At 43.1% G+C, this 18,138-nt stretch overlaps 1 protein-coding gene and 1 long non-coding RNA gene across 2 annotated transcripts; both read right to left on the minus strand.

Annotated features, from left to right (window-relative positions):
* Positions 1-1,705: 1,705 nt before the first annotated feature.
* LOC105894083 (interferon-inducible GTPase 5-like) lies at positions 1,706-5,112 on the minus strand. The gene is made up of 3 exons (XM_031561263.2): positions 4,854-5,112; positions 4,349-4,480; positions 1,706-3,854 (listed from the first exon to the last, which is right to left on the minus strand). The coding sequence occupies exon 3, from the start codon at positions 3,849-3,851 to the stop codon at positions 2,682-2,684; it is 1,170 nt and encodes a 389-aa protein (XP_031417123.1). The 5' UTR covers positions 3,852-3,854; positions 4,349-4,480; positions 4,854-5,112; the 3' UTR covers positions 1,706-2,681.
* Positions 5,113-10,109: 4,997 nt separating this feature from the next.
* LOC116218709 lies at positions 10,110-11,220 on the minus strand. The gene is made up of 4 exons (XR_004162984.1): positions 11,152-11,220; positions 10,734-10,795; positions 10,425-10,519; positions 10,110-10,269 (listed from the first exon to the last, which is right to left on the minus strand). It is a non-coding gene; the product is annotated as an uncharacterized LOC116218709 (long non-coding RNA).
* Positions 11,221-18,138: the final 6,918 nt, after the last annotated feature.

Here is an 18,138-nt window from a genome sequence, read left to right on the forward strand (position 1 = left end):
ACACACACACACACACACACACACACACACACACACACACACAAACACAGGCTACCTCATTTCCACTCACAGTGAAACCCATGTGTTTATTAAGCGTTTACTTAGTGTTATGGTGTTGTGTGGGAATGGAGGCTAAATGTTTAACTCACATCGTTAATAGATCCCCTAGCAACCACTGAATTAACGTGTTGGAGAAAGGGCAAAGGGGAGGGGGGACTGCACACACCAAGCGTGAACACAACACTTGGAAAAATAAACATACCTGCCTTGTCGGGTTTTCACTGCAATTCTGCCTCTGGTTCATTCTTGCCCTGCTACATGGCTCACATTACCACATCTGGCCGCAGTGTGGTGCCTCAGATCTCCCCTGGGAAGTGGAGCTGTCTGCCCAAGTCCACCTCCATTCCACTCCTGGCAACAGAAGGGTGGGTGCTGTAAGATAAATTCAGTTTAGGTATGAATTTATTAACATTTTATTTCTATTAACAATGTATGCCCATTTAACCAGTATAACTAAAGGCAGTTGGAAAACAGGTTTCAGACAGAGGGGCCTAAGATAACATTCAAAGAACTGCTTTCAAGTTTAGAATGACCAGTGACATAAATTCCAAGGTCAGAGGGCACCCTGGGCAGGAGACAGATGAGATAGGGAGACTATCTGTACCAGGGAGTGGAGATTCACAGAAACGTAATTGTCAGGCCCGAAATTACGACTGAAACATGCAAGTCACAGAGAGGCGTATACGTGTGGGGCCCAGGAAGTACCATCAGTGAAGACTGGACTTATAAACCATTGTTATCACATGTAAAATTCAGAACGCGTTCTCCAGCCGGGGGTGACAGAGCTATTGTGAGCTCGGCATCTCCGGCTGAATCTTGTCCAATCTTAAAACCAGTAAACTCAACTGTATCAAACCAAGTGCTACGTGTGGCGGTCCGATTACTCTGATTTCTCTGTAAACCAGCACGCAGTTCATTTTAACTTAACAGTGCTGATCTCCTGCTGACAGTGTCCCCCGCTTCCCCTTCCCTAAGGAGCTGGGTCCACTGCTGGCTCCCCGGCTGGCTCCCATGGCTCACCTCTTGCCTTTTCCTCTCCACCACCTCTGCCAGTTTCTTCAGCACCTGATCGTGCCGCCATTCGTACCTGCCCTGGCATAGCGCGGTCTTGCATCCTGACAGAGTGTGTTGTAGGGAAGCATTGGTGGTCCCACGGATATCACAGGCCTGCTCTGTGCCCAGCCACTGTTGGAGGTTTCTGGGGGAGGGCAGAGTGTCGTAGGTTGCCCTAATGAGGAAACTGAGTCGGGCCTGTGGCAGTTTCCAGAAGTCTAAAAGTACAGTGGATTATAATCAAGACTCTATAATTTATTTTAAACCAATAGAAAATGAGTAGGCTATTAAGGCATTTCTTAAATGGCCCTTTAGAAAGCTTAATTTTCTCATTTAGTGGACAGAATTGCGGAAGATGGCACAGTTGAAGGGCCCAGAATTCTCTCCTTCATCAGTTGCATATAAAACAATATCTGATGATCCCCCCCATCAAGCAGCAGAAGGTTTCTGTTCATTTCCAGTCTTGGAGGTGTGGACACATCACAGCATTCACACACAATGGAAGATATCTAAAAACCTTAATGTAATCTATATCTAAATTAGATATGAAGATTTAAATCTAAACCTAACAAAGCATTTTATAACATTAGATCTGAATCACATGAACTGACTGCCTTACTCTTAGTAATGCCATTTGCACCAGGCTTTTGGCTACACTCTACAGTTTATCCAACACCTCTAGGGGCGCTAACCACATTGGCATGAACTACACTGTAGATGGTGCTATAATACCAGCAATGTGCACAAAACCTGTTACAGTCGACTACGATATAAAAACACAGCAATCCAGTACTTTTTCAAATATATTTTTATTCCATTTTTTTCTAATACACTGTGGTGTTGCATATAGACAAAGCATCTTTCACATGTCCAGTGTTACTATGTACAATACCAAAAATGGTTTGCTGGAAAAGGTCATTACAGACAACAGCATAAATGCAAGGCCTTGGGCGTGAAACTCTTGGTCTGAATATGGGCCTCACTCTGGCCATGTCCGTAGCAGACATCCCCACTCTTCAACACAAACCAGGCCTTTGGCTACACTAAACAGTTCATCACACAGTATACTTTAACACTACAACACTAACACTACACATATTTACTGATTCCTGCATGCTAATGATCCCAGAGTTGTCCTGATTGTTTGACAGTAATCAAAAACAGCAACATTAAAAGGATACCCAGTGAATACAAAAAAGGCTCATGGCCAAAGAAAAGGAAAGTATTTTTAAATAGTTTCTCAGATTGTGCAGAAGTTGATTGAAAGGCTCTTATATAGATCCTGGTTAGAACATTACTAGAATTTGATTTAAAAAAATAATCAGATCTGAAAAAGACAACTCAAGACAAAACAAATGAATTAGTCCTTGATTCAGATGAATTCACAATGTGCACATCATTTACATATGAAAGGCATTTGATTATCCACCCACTCATCCTGATACACATCAATATCTTGTTTACAAAGGAAACTTAAATTAATTCCTAATATTGTTGTAAAACATAGTTCTTGATTCACATATCATGGATCTTAAACATGGTAAGCATTCCCACCCATTAAGCCTGGGTCACAGGTTTGCTTTACTCTGCATTAGTTCTGCCATTTCATTCACCCTTTTGGCTACACTATACAGTTCCTTCACCCCTTCTAGGAGCATATATAGTGTGTTAGCAAGAGATACCCCAGCTGTTGCTGTGTTTCTAGCACTAGGAACAAGTCTGAACAGTGCCTCCATAACCCGTGCTGCCCCAAGCCTTGCTGACACTTTTGTTGCAACCGATGATTCTTCAGCAATCGCCATGACAAGTTCTGATTCTCTAACCATTGCCAGTATTGGCTTCTTTACTCTCTGTGGCAATCTTTCAAGGAATCTATGATTTAGACCAAACGAATTGTAGCATTTGGTTAGGAAAGATACTACCATGGCAACATCACATGCTAGTGAGAGACCTGGTACTGGGGCTGCCGCTATGGCACCTGCTGCGATGGCCACAGCCCATGCTGCTTTCTTGAATAAACTATATTTCTGCTCAAGAAACTGCTTGGAATAAACAGGCAAACTCAAAACCAGAGCATTTCTCTTCTCCTCTAGAAGGTCCCTCTCCAGAATTTTTACCAGTTTCGGGAAGTCAAACCTTTCCAGATTATCTGATGTAATGAGGAAGACAGGAGGGGGTCCCAGCGTTCTGAGATTATCCACACAGTTCTTCCATATGTTCTGAAGTGTTGCCCTCTCTGTTACTCCCCTTTTCTCTTCTCGTGATACATCAAAGTCAGTCTTTGTGCGAACAAAGTAGAAATTCTTCTTATTTTTCTTGATTTCTTTTGCCAACATGATGTCAGTGTCCTTGAATCTGGATGCACTTACTATGATAAAGAAGTCATAGTTTTGGTATTTGACATCGTTCATGTAGGTTTGTGCTTTGAATGTTGGGCTCCCTATGCCTGGCAGGTCCCATAAGTTCACATTGGGCAGGGTTGGGTGGGGGTACATGGTGGGCTCCATGGTGGTTTCTGTGACTCCAGTGGGTGCAGCTCCTTCAGCAGTATCTTGAAGACCTCTGATGGCATTAACGAAGGAGGACTTTCCTGCCCCAGTCTCCCCTGTCACAGCAATGTTGAGAGTGACATTATCTAACCTATCCACCATCTCTCTGGCTTTGGCAATGGCCCTCTCCAAGGTCGGTTCACCAGAATCATTTAGTAAAGCACGGAGTTCATCCTGTTGATCAGCCATGATCTAAAAGGAAAGTGTAACATCTTATATTACATAATGTTCTGTTTTTGCAAATGTTGACAAAATCTGAAATGTGCATTCAATGAGTCAATGACTCAGGTTATCATAATTACAATTCAAAAAATGATTAAAAAATGATTTTAGGGAAATTAGCTTTTGAGCGGAGTAGGTACATCTTGGTTCTGCAGCTAAACTAAATGTGTATATTGAAATATAGCATGAACACTGTTTGTGTTGTTTTTTTATCTTTTGAAATCGTTTTTCTTTTTAGTTTTGGAACTTTTTGAACCATGACTTCCAAATGAATTCATATTTTCATACTGACTATTTACACACACTAGTGTGATCCATGTTTACAGAAGTTCAGGTTAATTCAGTCCATAACATCATTTTAACTTGGCAAAAGAATGAAAGTGTGGTTAAATTAACAGTCAAAGTCTTCAGCTTTTGTCCAAACTAATGCTGATAGTACTCAGGGAAAGTTAGTTCAGAAGTACCGTGGTGGTTTCTGTGACTCCAGTGGGTGCAGCTCCTTCATCAGTATCTTGAAGACCTCTGATGGCATTAACGAAGGAGGACTTTCCTGCCCCAGTCTCCCCTGTCACAGCAGAGGTTATGTCTGGACACACCTGTGAATGAAGTATCATTGTCTAAGTGAACTGAGTTTCATATTTTTAAACAAATCCAATGACTTTAAAGGTGGAGCTCAAATTAGGGTGGAGATTCTAACGGCTGTCTGATGAACATTCAGCAGTGCTTGTGTCAGCATGTTGGGGTAGCCTAATGGATTACATAGTCCACTAAAAACCCACATATCATTTTATGAAGTATAAAAATAATATCGGCTGTGCCGACTATAGAAATTATGAATTAGTAGATAGCTAGATAGAGATTAGCCTGGCCGGAGTTACATCATGTCATTACACCAAATCCGACTTTTTGTATATCTGTTATTACACCAAGTCAAATCAAAGGATACGGGTACCGAACTTGTTTGCCCACCTGATGGTGTTTGAACGGAGCGAGAACAAGACGACAGCCGCACACACCAAGTTCCGCGTTCGGTGAGTTCCATAGGAAGGGGGAGTTGCAGCCCTGCTGAGGAAAATGCTATATTTGCTCTGTAACATTGGATAAAAGCGTCATAGTCGAATACTAGGCTAAATTATGGGAAGGGGACTAACTAAGCCAACTGTTATGGCGAACAGAGTTTGCTGAGAGTGGAGCTGCACGACTACTTCCACTTCCGTTGAGCACAACGGGGCAGTGGAGGCAGTTTGCCCCCTGCTGGTGAAATGGTAGAAATGATTATTCTGGCTAATATGTGTTTTACAGACTACCTTGCAAAAGTAGTCACTTCTTCTGGAGAAGTGGGACATCTGAGTGGTGCTAGTGTCAAGTGAGAAACAGGGAATTGATGTAATTATTAGCACGCACCTCTGATATGCGATGGTGTGGGTTCGAGTCCAGTGCGGGACTGTGCACAATAATAATATTAGGGCCTACTATGGATATATTACTCATCATGAAATCGCATAGCGAGTATCACATTAAAAACACACATTTGTTTACTTTGCCAAAGTTTATGTCTACGGATGGTGGCCAAACATTAAGTCCTGCGCACTTTACAGTGAAGTCTCTTATTTCATGATGGCCACAGACATCTATGCACCTAGCAATAAAATAACTCAACTGGTGCATATGTACAGCAAACACAGCTGTAACTAGCTTGCTATGCACACTTAGTCAGTGAACAACAAACCAAAGTTTAATGATAATCCTTTTACCTTGAGAAGCTATTCATTGTGGTGAGACTTTTGTTCAGTTGTCAAAAGTGGTAGGGACGAAATTGGTGATCAGAAAAAGTGGTGAGGACATGTCACTAGCATAACTGACGCCTACTGACGTCTCCAAGGCCCCATTCGGAAGGTCTTCTTTGCTGAGGAATGTTCCTAACTGAGTGACATGACCCAGGAGTGTCTAAATGGCAGCCATGATGAGAGCTGGTCCAATTCTCCTGCATGCTGAGGCTTGCTCAACACATGACAGGTCATCCGAAGAGGGTATGAGGACATTGAAATAACATCCAACCAGTCACAGCATCAACCAGACACCACTGAACATCAATGCATAGTTTCATGAATTTGCATAGTTTCATGAATTTGAATTAGGGACAATGGATAAGGGACCAGAATCACAAAGATGAGGGTTTGCAAACATTCAATAATAATAATAATAATAACAATAATACTTTAATTTTATATAGCGCTTTTTCTAGGTACTCATTTAGATGTTTTATGAAGGTCTGTCTAAGTGTGATGGAAGACCCTGTGAAACATCAGTGTCCATTTAGACACACAGCTCTAGAACAAAACACACTTGGTTGTGCTGATGAAGATAGCAAAGTTATTATTTTTATCTCATCAGGGGCCCGTTCGTCGTAGGGTTGAAGCTAAGTTAATCAATTGGCCTTTTAGCCCGTTAAGATTAGCGAGCTGATTGAGAACAGCAAATATCGGTTCGTTAACGGCTGATCCGAATCCAAATCATGTGGTTAATTTCAACCAGGCTAAACTTATCATGGCATTTGCGCGTGCACGTCCTACTTCAAAAGGCAGGAAAGGTCGATCACCAAAACCATGATTTTCTAACGGTATAATGGTTCTAAACTCAAAGAAAAGGGCTCTTTTTTCTACGCTGGCGAGCAGGAGATGAACATGAACGCTTATGAAGAATACAAGACCATAATCGCGGCAAAATTCAACACAGCCACCGCTGTAAAAGCAAGGTGTTTTGGAATGTTTATAGGGTGATATCTATGTATGAATACCTGGTAGCAAGTATGAACTGGTACAAAGGATACCGCCACCGGTTCGTACCTGCAAGGTTGCTAGTTTGAATCCCCTCACTTCTTTCCTTGTTGTAGTTTTACATTTCCTTGTAAGTCGCTTTGAATAAAAGCGTCTGTTAAATGACTAAATGTATTAATAACAATTGCAATAAATTGAAGCAGTGAAAATAAATTGTCTGTATTTCTCTCTATTCTTATCATGAGTCCACCTTAATCATTTTCTACAATAATGATATGCTATGGTGTACTAATAACACTCATATAATTATGAGTGCTTTGTGCATTAAATGACTCGAGAAGGTCTTGTAAATTAATTATTCCTTGTCGGCTGATGGAATAATAGATCTTGGCGATCGCCAAGTTGCTTGCACGAACCAAAAAGAGGGGCGTTTTTTATCTTAGCCTGAAAATTAGCTCGCTAAACCGCTTAGCGAGCTACGACGAATACCCCCCAGGTGACTGAAGGCTGAATAGTATCTATTGATAAGACATGATAATGGTGAAGTAAAACCTTAGTGATAAATTAGTTGGCATTATCCAAATATCCAAATGGCATTATCCAAAGTTAAGCATTGTAAGCTAAATTAAAGCATTTTCCTCATTCCTCTCCAGTGTCTGTTTTTTACATACCCAAAACAGGACAGCAGTGACAAATAAAATAAATTATTATTATTATTATTATTACAATAACAGCAACAGAAGCAAAACTTAATAGAAATTCAACAAAATAAACACTTGAAACATACTAGTTTGAGCTTGAAAGCAGAGATGTATTATCTAGGGAAATAAAGTAGTAGGGTAATACAAATAGTCTTTGGTGAGGTTGTGGGGTGTGTGGCTCTCTCAGTGGGGCAGTGGCTGGCCGTGAACCCTGAATCTGTAGACACAGGAGTACTCAAGGTTACCCCAGTTACTGAGAACCCTTAACTGCACCGCACGATACACATCCTTCACAGAGTCCTAAAAGAGGAGGACAGAGAGATAGAGAAAGAGAGAGAGAGAGAGAGAGAGAGAGAGAGGGTGAGAGGGAGAGGGTGGGAGACACAGAGAGAGGCGAGCCAAAAAAGATGGATTAGGGTAAGAGTGGAAAGAGTTTTGTTGGTGAAGAAGAGGGAGGTGGAGAGAGAGGGAAGGTAAAGGGTAAAGAGTTGTGTTGGTGAGACGGTTGCTTTAAGGCATGAAGATGGAATAAAGTTTAAAGGCTTCTGATGATGTCTCACCGGTAGCTCAAAGGTCTGGATGGGCTCGCCATCAGAGTTGTATGTGAATCTACCCAGGAACTTCCCTTCCTCCTGCTCATCAAACCCACTCAGGCCCTGGAGGAGGAGATGGATGCAAACACACACACACACACACACACACACACTTTACACAATGCACAAATCACTCTTCAGAAAGTCATATAATGCTTTTGATCATGTTGTTTAAGGGCATCCATCCGTGTCTTTAACCAATCTGTTGTCTTAGTGTGTTGGTAAAGGGGTGTCTGAGACTCACATAAACTGCGAACTCTCGGGGGGCGCTGTCAATGCGTCCAGTGGGGGAGAGGCTCTTGGGGATGTGCTCCAAGGTGACGTGTGTGACGCGCACAGGGAGGGACAGGGCGATGGTGAGGAAACCCTGACTGCCACTAAACGCCCAGCACTTCCCAGGGTGCATCTCAGGCTGACACACACACACATGCCAGAGTATGTTAACTGTGTGCACATAAGTGTGTGTGTGTGTGTGTGTGTGTGTGTGTGTTCATAAATAGGTGTGTTACCTGTATAACAGTGCGTGGACACTCTGAAGCATACCACAGTGGCACCCCAAACAGGCTGACACATGGAGACCTGGTGCGGTATGTTTCAGAACTCCGTGAACCAATCACAGTAGCACCTACACAGACATACACACACACACACACACACACACACACATACAGAGAGAGAGACTTGTATAAACACATGGAAACATAAATGGATACACACGTGATAACATTTATTCAGACACAGATAAATATATACACAGACACACACACACACACACACACACACACACACACAGTATGGGGATCCTCACCCAATGACTCCAGAGCATAGTCAGCCATGCCAGTTCCATCTGCTCTATAAAGACTCAATGCCCTCTGAACAATCTCATGGACATGCTGTTACACACCAACACACACATGATAAATAACCCACATGTTTGAGTCTGTTAGCTGTTACTGTTACTGCTTTAGTTAATAACCTTTCATTTCTCAGAAGACCTTCTGAAAATGGCCGCTCACCTTGACCGTTATGGCGCCTAGTCCTTCATTCTGCAGGCTCTCTCCCACAGTCCTCCACATGTTGCCACGATCCTTGTGCACCTCTTCAGCCAGACGCTGGAGCAGCTTCTTCTCCAGAGCCTCCAGCTCCCCCTGCAGTTCAGGACGCAAAACAACGCTTCCTGCATCCTGTCCAGGAACTGCTTGGAGCTCTCGCTTCAGCCAATCAGTGAGCTCCTTTTTCAGCTAGTTAGAACGGGAAGGGGAGGAGTTATTACATGATTGTTATTACTGATGTTTTCCTTTAACCATACTTACAATTAAAGACATCCTAACTATTTGTGTGTGTGTGTGTGTGTGTGTGTGTGTGTGTGTGTGTGTGTGTGTGTGTGTGTGTGTGTGTGTGGTGTGTGTGTGTGTGTGGTGTGTGTGTGTGAGTGAGTGTGTTTGCTCTGTGTGTGAGTGAGTAAGTGATGAAGTACCTGAGCATTGGTGTTTTCTTGTGCATCCACACGTTGTTCGAGGTTGTGATGGGCAGTTCTGAGGTGTGACACACTGTCCTTGAGTTTAGCTACCTGTTTGTCTGCATCAGTGACCTTTTCAGTCACCCAAGTCTGGCGGTCAAAGTCATTACTGAGGAGACAAGGTCATGAGGTCAGGGCATAGACCAGCAGTATTTCAGATGATTCAAAATGGAAGACATGACGCACACAGCCAGAAAGGAAATGCTTTGAGTCATAAATATAAATCATACATGATCATAATGTTCACCTATTACACAAGCTGACAAATTCCTCACACATAGTTTCACACACACACACAGAGAGAGAGAGATCCATGGGCAATTGTGATGACAAACTCACTTTTTTGCCACATCCTTGAAGTTAGTAATTTCCGCTCTCATGATCTGAGAAGACAAAGAGAGATTCGTTCATTGATAATCCTTAACTCTTCACATTACTCCATTTCCGTTTCCAAACTAAGAATTTGTTGTTTTGTTTGGCAGAGAACCTCACCTCAGACATGTGCCTGTGTCTCTCTCCATCCTTCTTCAGAAGGCCGATCTCTCGCTGCATGAGGAAGATTAGGAGGCACAATGTAACGCTCTTGTGTGTGTTTGGATCAGACACCTATCCATTTCATTCCTACTTTAACCTGACAATTTAGATTCACCTTCTCTCTCTCTTACACACAAACACACACACCTTAACACCATCCAGCTCTCTAGTCCAGCTTTCCTTCCATTTGGCCTCTCCTTGGTTGATGCGGTCCAGGACTTCCTTACGGAAGACGTTGAAATCCGTCACAATCCTTGGGTCCTGCAGCAAAAACACAATCAGCAGTGTTTACATCTTCTCCTCACAACGGTACCAGCAGACTCTGGCTGACTATGGCTCAGATCTGGCCCGCATCAGGACCACATGTGGTCCAGTCAGCTGTTATCTGCTGTGGTTGTTTCTGCTGACAGACCTACCGTGTTCATGCCAAGGGTAGATGTGCTGTATCCAGGCCAGGCAGGTTCAGCAACCATCAGGAGAGAGGTGAGAGCAGGGTACCAATACCAGAAACCTGCACACACACACACACACATACAGACACACACACACATTATTGTTAGCCAACAACTCGAGGCACATCCACAGGCTAACTAGGGGGGTTATACTGTATCGGTATAGACTGGTCCCCAAGATGAATTTGGTAGCATTTTATAGTATATCTCTTCAGACACAGACCCAAACTGCTGGTAAAACTATAGATGCTCTCTGCATAATCAGGGACTCACCAGTAGCAAACAGAGTCAAAGTCAAAACAGTCAGTGCAGGCTTCCTCAAGTGCTGGGTACGACTAGAACAGAATGGACAAAGGAGGAGGGTCTTTTAGATTCACAACATGCATTCATCCAGCAGTTTAAATAGCAAGTCTCAGGGGACTGCCATACCAGACTGAGCAGACAGCATGTCCTATGAACATTCAGATTAAACAGCGTGTTATAAACATTCATATATGCACAGCAGATTGAACAGTGTGTCTTATAAACATTCTTATATGTACAGCAGATTAAACAGTGTGTCTTATAAACATTCATACTTACACAGCGGATTAAACAGCATGTTTTATAAACATTCATACACGAACAGCAGATTAAACAGTGTATCATATAAACATGGACTTGTGTTTGGGTGTGTGATGAAGGGCCATACCTGCTGAGAAGCAGCGCGTCCCTGAGGAGGCCAAAAAGGCTGCAGCAGAGCAGGAAGAGACCAGCGAACAGTACTGAGACAACAGACACGCACAAACACACACAACACACACACACACACACACACACACACACAGTTAGAGGACGGGAAGTGGTGTGATCTTACTGCGTGTTATTATGGTGGATAGATGGTGATATCGTAGAGAGATGATACTATGGTATGTGTTGTCATAGAGAGTGTTGTTATGGTGACTGTTGTCATGCTGCGTGTTGTTATGGTAAAGTTTTGTCTATTTGAGATGAACTACCTTGTGTGAGGCTTGTCTCCACAGACTCAGCATCACCAGAGAACATCCCAGAGGAACCTGAAATTAAGAGAGTGGATGAATGCTTAGATATATGATTGCACTCACACACCCACACACACAGACACACACTCACAACACACACACTCACTGGTGCGCTGGCTCCTGCTCAGAAGCCTGCTCCTCTTCCTCAAGGTGGGGGCCAGGACGGCCTCGCACTCCTCTGAGGAGTATCCAGAGGTGATACACGCCTGGTCCAGCAGGGGGCGCCCAGAACTGCAGCTGCCGTAGGGGGAGGAGCAAGACACAGAGGGCACACTGAAGCAGGAGGCGGGGCCAACATGGCAGCTCTGGCTCTGAGTGGCCGCCTTCAGGGCAGAAGCCACACCTGGAGGCGGGGCAGAATAGATACATATTGTTAGTGGAGGGTTTGAATAGCAGCAGAGAAGAAGCTCTCTCTGGATAGTGTGTGGTGTGTGTGTGTGTGTGTGTGTGTGTGGTGTGTGTGTGTGTGTGTGTGTGTCACCTCTCAAAGACGCATCGGTGGTCAGAGAGCTGAAGGAGAGGCAGGGTGCTGCCGCGTGAGATGCGGTACGGGAGAGGGAGGGGTGGTCACCTGTGACCCGGTACGGGACAGATTCTGACTCCAAGAGCCGGTCCTCCTCTTAAACACCCTGTATGTGTGTGTGTGTGTGTGTGTGTGTTTTAGATGTAAGGAGTTGGTTAGCTGACATCATACAGGCATACACGTTAAGAAACACACACACACATACCCTACACTGTGATTATACATACACACATGTACACACACCTGACAGGGGTCTCTCGGTAAGACACCTGGTGAGAGCTGCTGCGCTCGTTCATTTCACCGTCGGTGCGATAATAATCGCTCGTCAGTAATCTCATACTTCGCCGGGACATGGCTAGAGAGAAAGACACACACACACACACACACACACACACACACACACACACACACACACACACACACACACACACACGTGGTTACTGTACTGAAGCTCCAGAGCAACAGTAAGGACTGAGGCCTTGACTGACTGAACACTCAGGTTATGAAGGTTTAAGTTATTAAGGTTATATATTAAGATAACATATCAAGGTTCCCAGATGGAAGCTGACACTGGGTCTGGTCAAATCTCTCATTTACAATAAATGTCCTCAGCTATAGATTAGTGGTCTGATCAGATCTAACTACTGCCTCACCCACTAAAGTGAAAGCCTGCTGTTGCAGAAATAATCTAGCGGGGTCATATAACCTAGACATAGAGCAAATCAAACTTCCCAGATATATACAAAAATAAGGTGGCTTATAATGGATTTAAGATGTTGAGTTAATAGCCAACATAAGGCATATCAAATTGAAAGCTATTATTGAGCAGTTTAAAACAAGCTATAAATAAAATTCGCCATATAAACCGTTTCATAGGGTAGGATAAAGTATGAACATAAACTCTTTGTGATTTTGTCTTTAAATTCTCAGTTAAATATAAAATAACTTATATTTTAGGGGAACTAATTTGTTGCTTACCTTCGCAGTCCGATGCAAAGCAATTCTGATCATGCTTTAGAATGTTCGTGGTTCTTATTCTTGTCTATTCAGACATTGTTACGTGCTCAGCGTAGTATCTATTATGACGCGCCTGCAATCAGGTTGCAGCGGTAATCACAGAATTCATCCATTCAACATCATATAAATGAAAAGCTTAAATTGCCTATTTAGCAGACGAATTCATCCAAAGTCATTTACAAAACATATATATTGTAATGTTGCTTAGGTAGTTTAACTGTCGTACACTAGTAAGAAGAAAGCTGCGATGTAATTATGCACAGCCGTTTTACTGCCAAATATTTGGTTTTCGTCTGAACCCTGGAGCTAGGGGACACCTCAGTCAATATTCTACGGTGTGCCTCCGTACCTGTGAGCCAGTCTTCAACTATTTCAACTACTGGTGCTACATTCGTGTACCATATACAATTAGTGTACGGTACCATAGCAGCTAAATTAACATTGTTACGACCCTGTGCCCCTGCCTGCAGTCCCAGTACTGACCATACAGAGACAGCAGGTTGTGGGCCTGCAGCGGGGAAACTGATTAGCGGTGATTACCCAGACCTGGCGGTGTGGGTATAAAAACACCGTAAGGTTTTCTGAGCGGCCCCTTCAGCTTCCGCTCCTGTCCCATTTACTTTTTGTAAACACTCCTACTCACGAACATACTCGTTTCACCCATTCATCTCTGAACCCATTTATCTTTGACTTTTTTGTTAAATCTACCTAATGACTCAATAAACTAATTTACATCACTAATGACCTCGTTGTCTGCCTCCTCCTTTTTATGTTACGATCTTAGGAGGAGGTTGTAACAACATAAACAGTGAACACAAGCAACACTATAACACAATTGGTTTTATAATGTGCACAAAATTATAATCATAGATGTTTTCCTTATAATAGATTAAAGTTATAACAATCTTTAACATTCTTATTATTATAAGAAAAGATGAATACATATACATTTCAGGATTTAACAAATATATTTTAATGAAAGACGCTTATCTTAAGAATCAGAACAATCAAAATATAAACAGATTGTAGACATCTCCCCATGTCTTGGAGTATGAGTTTCAACCACTGACACTTTTGGTGTTTCAAGTAGGCATAGGCCTACTCTAATGTGCCTTTTAATCTGCATTTTATATTTTGACTCCACTTCCACATTTCTTGCTATATTTCTTGCGAATCCAAACATCATTAACTTCCCTAATATCTTCCCCAATCGTAAATCATAATCACCAAATGTAGCCATCAAATGTATCAATAACAGTATTATGAAAAACAGAAAACACATTTTGCATTTGCACAAAATGCAATTTAACAGCATAAAGATAGACAAATGTGAAGAATACTTTTTCTATTTGGATGCATCAGGCAGAATCATAGTTTTTCATCACTCATAGTATCATCCTCTAATTCATTTTCATGGTATATGGTCATGTGAAGGACAGATAAACACACCTGTCGTTCCAACTAGCCGTCTAGGCTCAAAACTAAGCAGTTCTGTGGTCTGGATTGGACCACACCCCAAGAATGGGAAAAAAAGGTTTCATAGCATTGGCAACAACATTGCCAAGACATGACATGCAAGCAAGCTTTTTATCAGTGGCAACTGTGCTGTTGTTGGTGTTTGAAAGGTTTCTGCATGCCTTTTCAGGAGTTAGATTCTTAGTTTTCGACTGAAACTCCTTAGTGCTGCTTTAAGTAAAAGTTGTTGTTGTTGGTGTTCGACCTATGGTGGTGGTGTTTGCAAGGCAAGGCTTTAGACTATGAGCTGGAAACTTTGCTAGCAAGCGTTATAGCGCATTGTTGCTTTCTAAGTTGCAACCGTTTGACTCACTGGCCTTCTGAGCATGAGTACAGACAAAGTTACAGAATTACAAATGAAAATAGCTAAACAGGGTTTTCATTTCCCATCAAGAGGCATGCCAACTCCTTCCAGCAGGTCAGAGTGTTGCTCTTGAGGTTTGTGATGAACACGCGCTTCCCTCTATCCCCACATGACTCCAGGACCTTAACACACATCTCATCTTGTCCTGGTCAGTGCGTTCTGTTCTGATTCCTGCATATGTCAGCGCTGATGTGGCCTTGTGAGAGCAACTTATCTGCTAACGGCACACGTTCTTCACTTCTGAACAAGAATCGCCTGGTGCCTTTTGAGGAACTCAAGCAAGCTGATATGTTGTCACTACTCTGGTGGGATTGGTCCAAAAGCATTCGCTTCTCGTGATGTCTGCTTCCAAACTGTCTGTTGGTCTGCAGAGCTTGATAAGCTTTAATTTTAAAGTCACCAGCCTACCTATACGAACCTCTGCGAAGTTTAGGGCCAATATTGCTGACTCTGAGGTCTAGCTCTACTGGATAAATTCTGATGGGTTCTGGAGTTGTATAAAAACATAGAACTCATGCATCTGAAGAGGTCTCACAGGTCGGGGCCTAGGGAGTCTGAAGCCTCGGAAACCTTCCTCTTCGTCCATCAATAACTTTCTGAGATGGGCATCCTCTGGCAGGAGGTACAAGCGGAAGTTGAGGGGGGAAGTGCTGCTCCGATAGACCTGAACATCAGCATGGATATTCATGTGCTCCCTCTCCTCCCCAGGGAGCATGAGCGACATTCAAAGAGTAGAAAGGTCCAAGAAGAGAAAAGGAGGGGTTCACCAGCCTGGCATGGAAGCGACTCAGCTCAAACTTCTCCAAACACACTCCACTGTCCTGTTTGTGCAGAACCTTCACAGCATCCTTCAGACAGGACTGACTACCTCCCAAACAGAGGAAATGTGGCAGGTGGATCTCCTCCAGCTCTCCTGAGATGAGCTTGATCTCCATCGAGGGGCCAGCTGGTCTGTACTGCATGTTAGGCAGCTCTCCAGCCAAGAGATGCCAGTCCGCAAAGCAGTACTGCAGGGTGACTTGACCAGCGCACGACCAGCGCAGACCAGACTCTGAGCACTCATACCTCCCTGCAGGAGAGCTCAGGCTGCAGGTTGAAACCCTTTTCTCTGTGGAGACTCAGGGTCCACCAGGACCCAGTGGCTGGAGTCAGCGAACTTCAGTACAGGCTTCACAGCTCCTCTGTGCACTATTGCTCTGATGAGGGGGCCCTTCAAAATGCACAGCAAACATACATCAGAGAAACATGATGAGACTTACCAGTAGTATGTGAAGACCTTTTCCTCTCATGGTTAACATGTAAGCTACTATAACTATTACATTCTTAACACTAGTTATGCATATGTCATAATGGCTGAATTCTGCAGACATGTAAAGTAAACAGTAACATTTGTACAGTGATTACAGTCAGATGCAGATCTATTCAGAGTTCTATTTCATTCTGTAAAATACTGACCAGCTTAATGTCCTTATTTATTGTTTCACGTGCTTCTTAAAATCCAGCATTCCCTCCCAGTATCTCCCTCCCTCTCTCTACCTCCCTCCCAGTATCTCCCTCCCTCTCTACCTCCCTCCCAGTATCTCCCTCTCAGTATCTCCCTCCCTCTCTCTCTCCCTCCCAGTATTCTCTCTCCCTCTCTCTCTCTCAGTTTGTTTTCCAGCCCTCCACTTTCTCTGTCACCTTGCAGGTAGAAGGGTGGGTAGATTGCTTGTGCTCTGGAGAACTCCGGTGTTTGTGTTATCCTTTTCCTTCTTCTTCATTCATTCCTTCATTTCTGTTATCCATACTTCTCTCTTCTATGTTGAAGGTGCAGAGGAACTCTTTCTCAAACACGTCACTGAGTCGCATTCCCAGTTCTTTATACTTCAAGGTGTTCTATACAAAACACACAAACACACACAAACCCACACAAACACACGTTTAGATACATTAAGAATATTGATTGCATTCATGAAAGCAAATAAAAAGCATCACTAATAATTTTCAACTCAATCTGATAAAAGAACTGTGTAAATAAGCAATAAATAACTAAATTTCTCCGTTATACCTGCAAATGTCTTAGTTAGGCATGCATGAAGGATATTATGAAAAAGTTAACAGTTTAAAAAGACATGTTCCACCCTAACCTCACATACTAACCCTGTTGTAGATGGCACAGTTCTTGAAGATGAGCCGCATGTCTGAGATGAACTCTCCCACCAGACGGTAGCGACCGTCCAGGTTCTCTCTCACCTTCTCCAACCACATGGGCCTCGGTACCACTGACGAGTACCCTGATGCCTGTCAATCAAAGGGTATAATAAGTCAAAGTAGGCATGGGTGATAAAACAATGGCGATACATATTCCTCAACAACAACAAAATGGATAGTTAAAACTTCTGATAAGTTCGACTGGGTAAATGCAAATTCATCATAAAAGCACATAAGGACTACGTAATGTTCGGTTGCGTGAACAAACCCAGAGTGTGCTCCCTCCCTGACTCAGAAACAGCCAATCACATGCCCTGATCATGCTGCGTGCCACAGGTGACACACTAACAACCAATCATTTCTCAGTTGTATGGGTCGGTTGCCCCTTCCACATGTAGTTCAACAACATAAGCAGCGTGGAACACAAGTGAGAGGATAAGTGCCGTTAAGAAGGAAGACTTCGTCATTTGAAAAAAATAAAAATACAGGTCAGCTGTCACGTGGCAGTTTTAAAAAGTTTGACATTCCAAACATTGGTGTCAGTCAATGCAATCTGCTTTAACAACTATGGGCATTTGTGGAGTGCTCCAATCATTTTAGTAATTTGGTTACATTCTTGGACTTCCTAAAATACCACTCACAGATGGCGCCTGGAGCTGCCATCTCTCTCCAATGGTGGAGCTAAGCCTACAGGAACCACGTTATTCAATTTAATTCGATAAAAACAATAATCGCAATTTCCCATTCATCACTGGGCAGGATCACTTGTTTGGAACTATTTTGCAGCCCTTGGACCACTGGACCGTTAAGCAAATATGACTTCTGTTGACGCAACGCTCGACTCAGCCTTGACCATTAGCCCCTTCAACCCACTGGAGCCTGATGCCTGTCAATCAAAGGGTAGTGGGGTGGTGGGATGTGAACATCGTAAATATGCCAAAAAACATCCATGCACACATACAGGCACAGTTTAGACAAACACTAGACAACTACAGTCTTTGTTCTGAAATGCTGCCAAATATCAGGTGC

This window comes from Clupea harengus, chromosome 23 (genome assembly GCF_900700415.2).
Source record: "Clupea harengus chromosome 23, Ch_v2.0.2, whole genome shotgun sequence".
Classification (NCBI taxonomy): Eukaryota; Metazoa; Chordata; class Actinopteri; order Clupeiformes; family Clupeidae; genus Clupea; species Clupea harengus.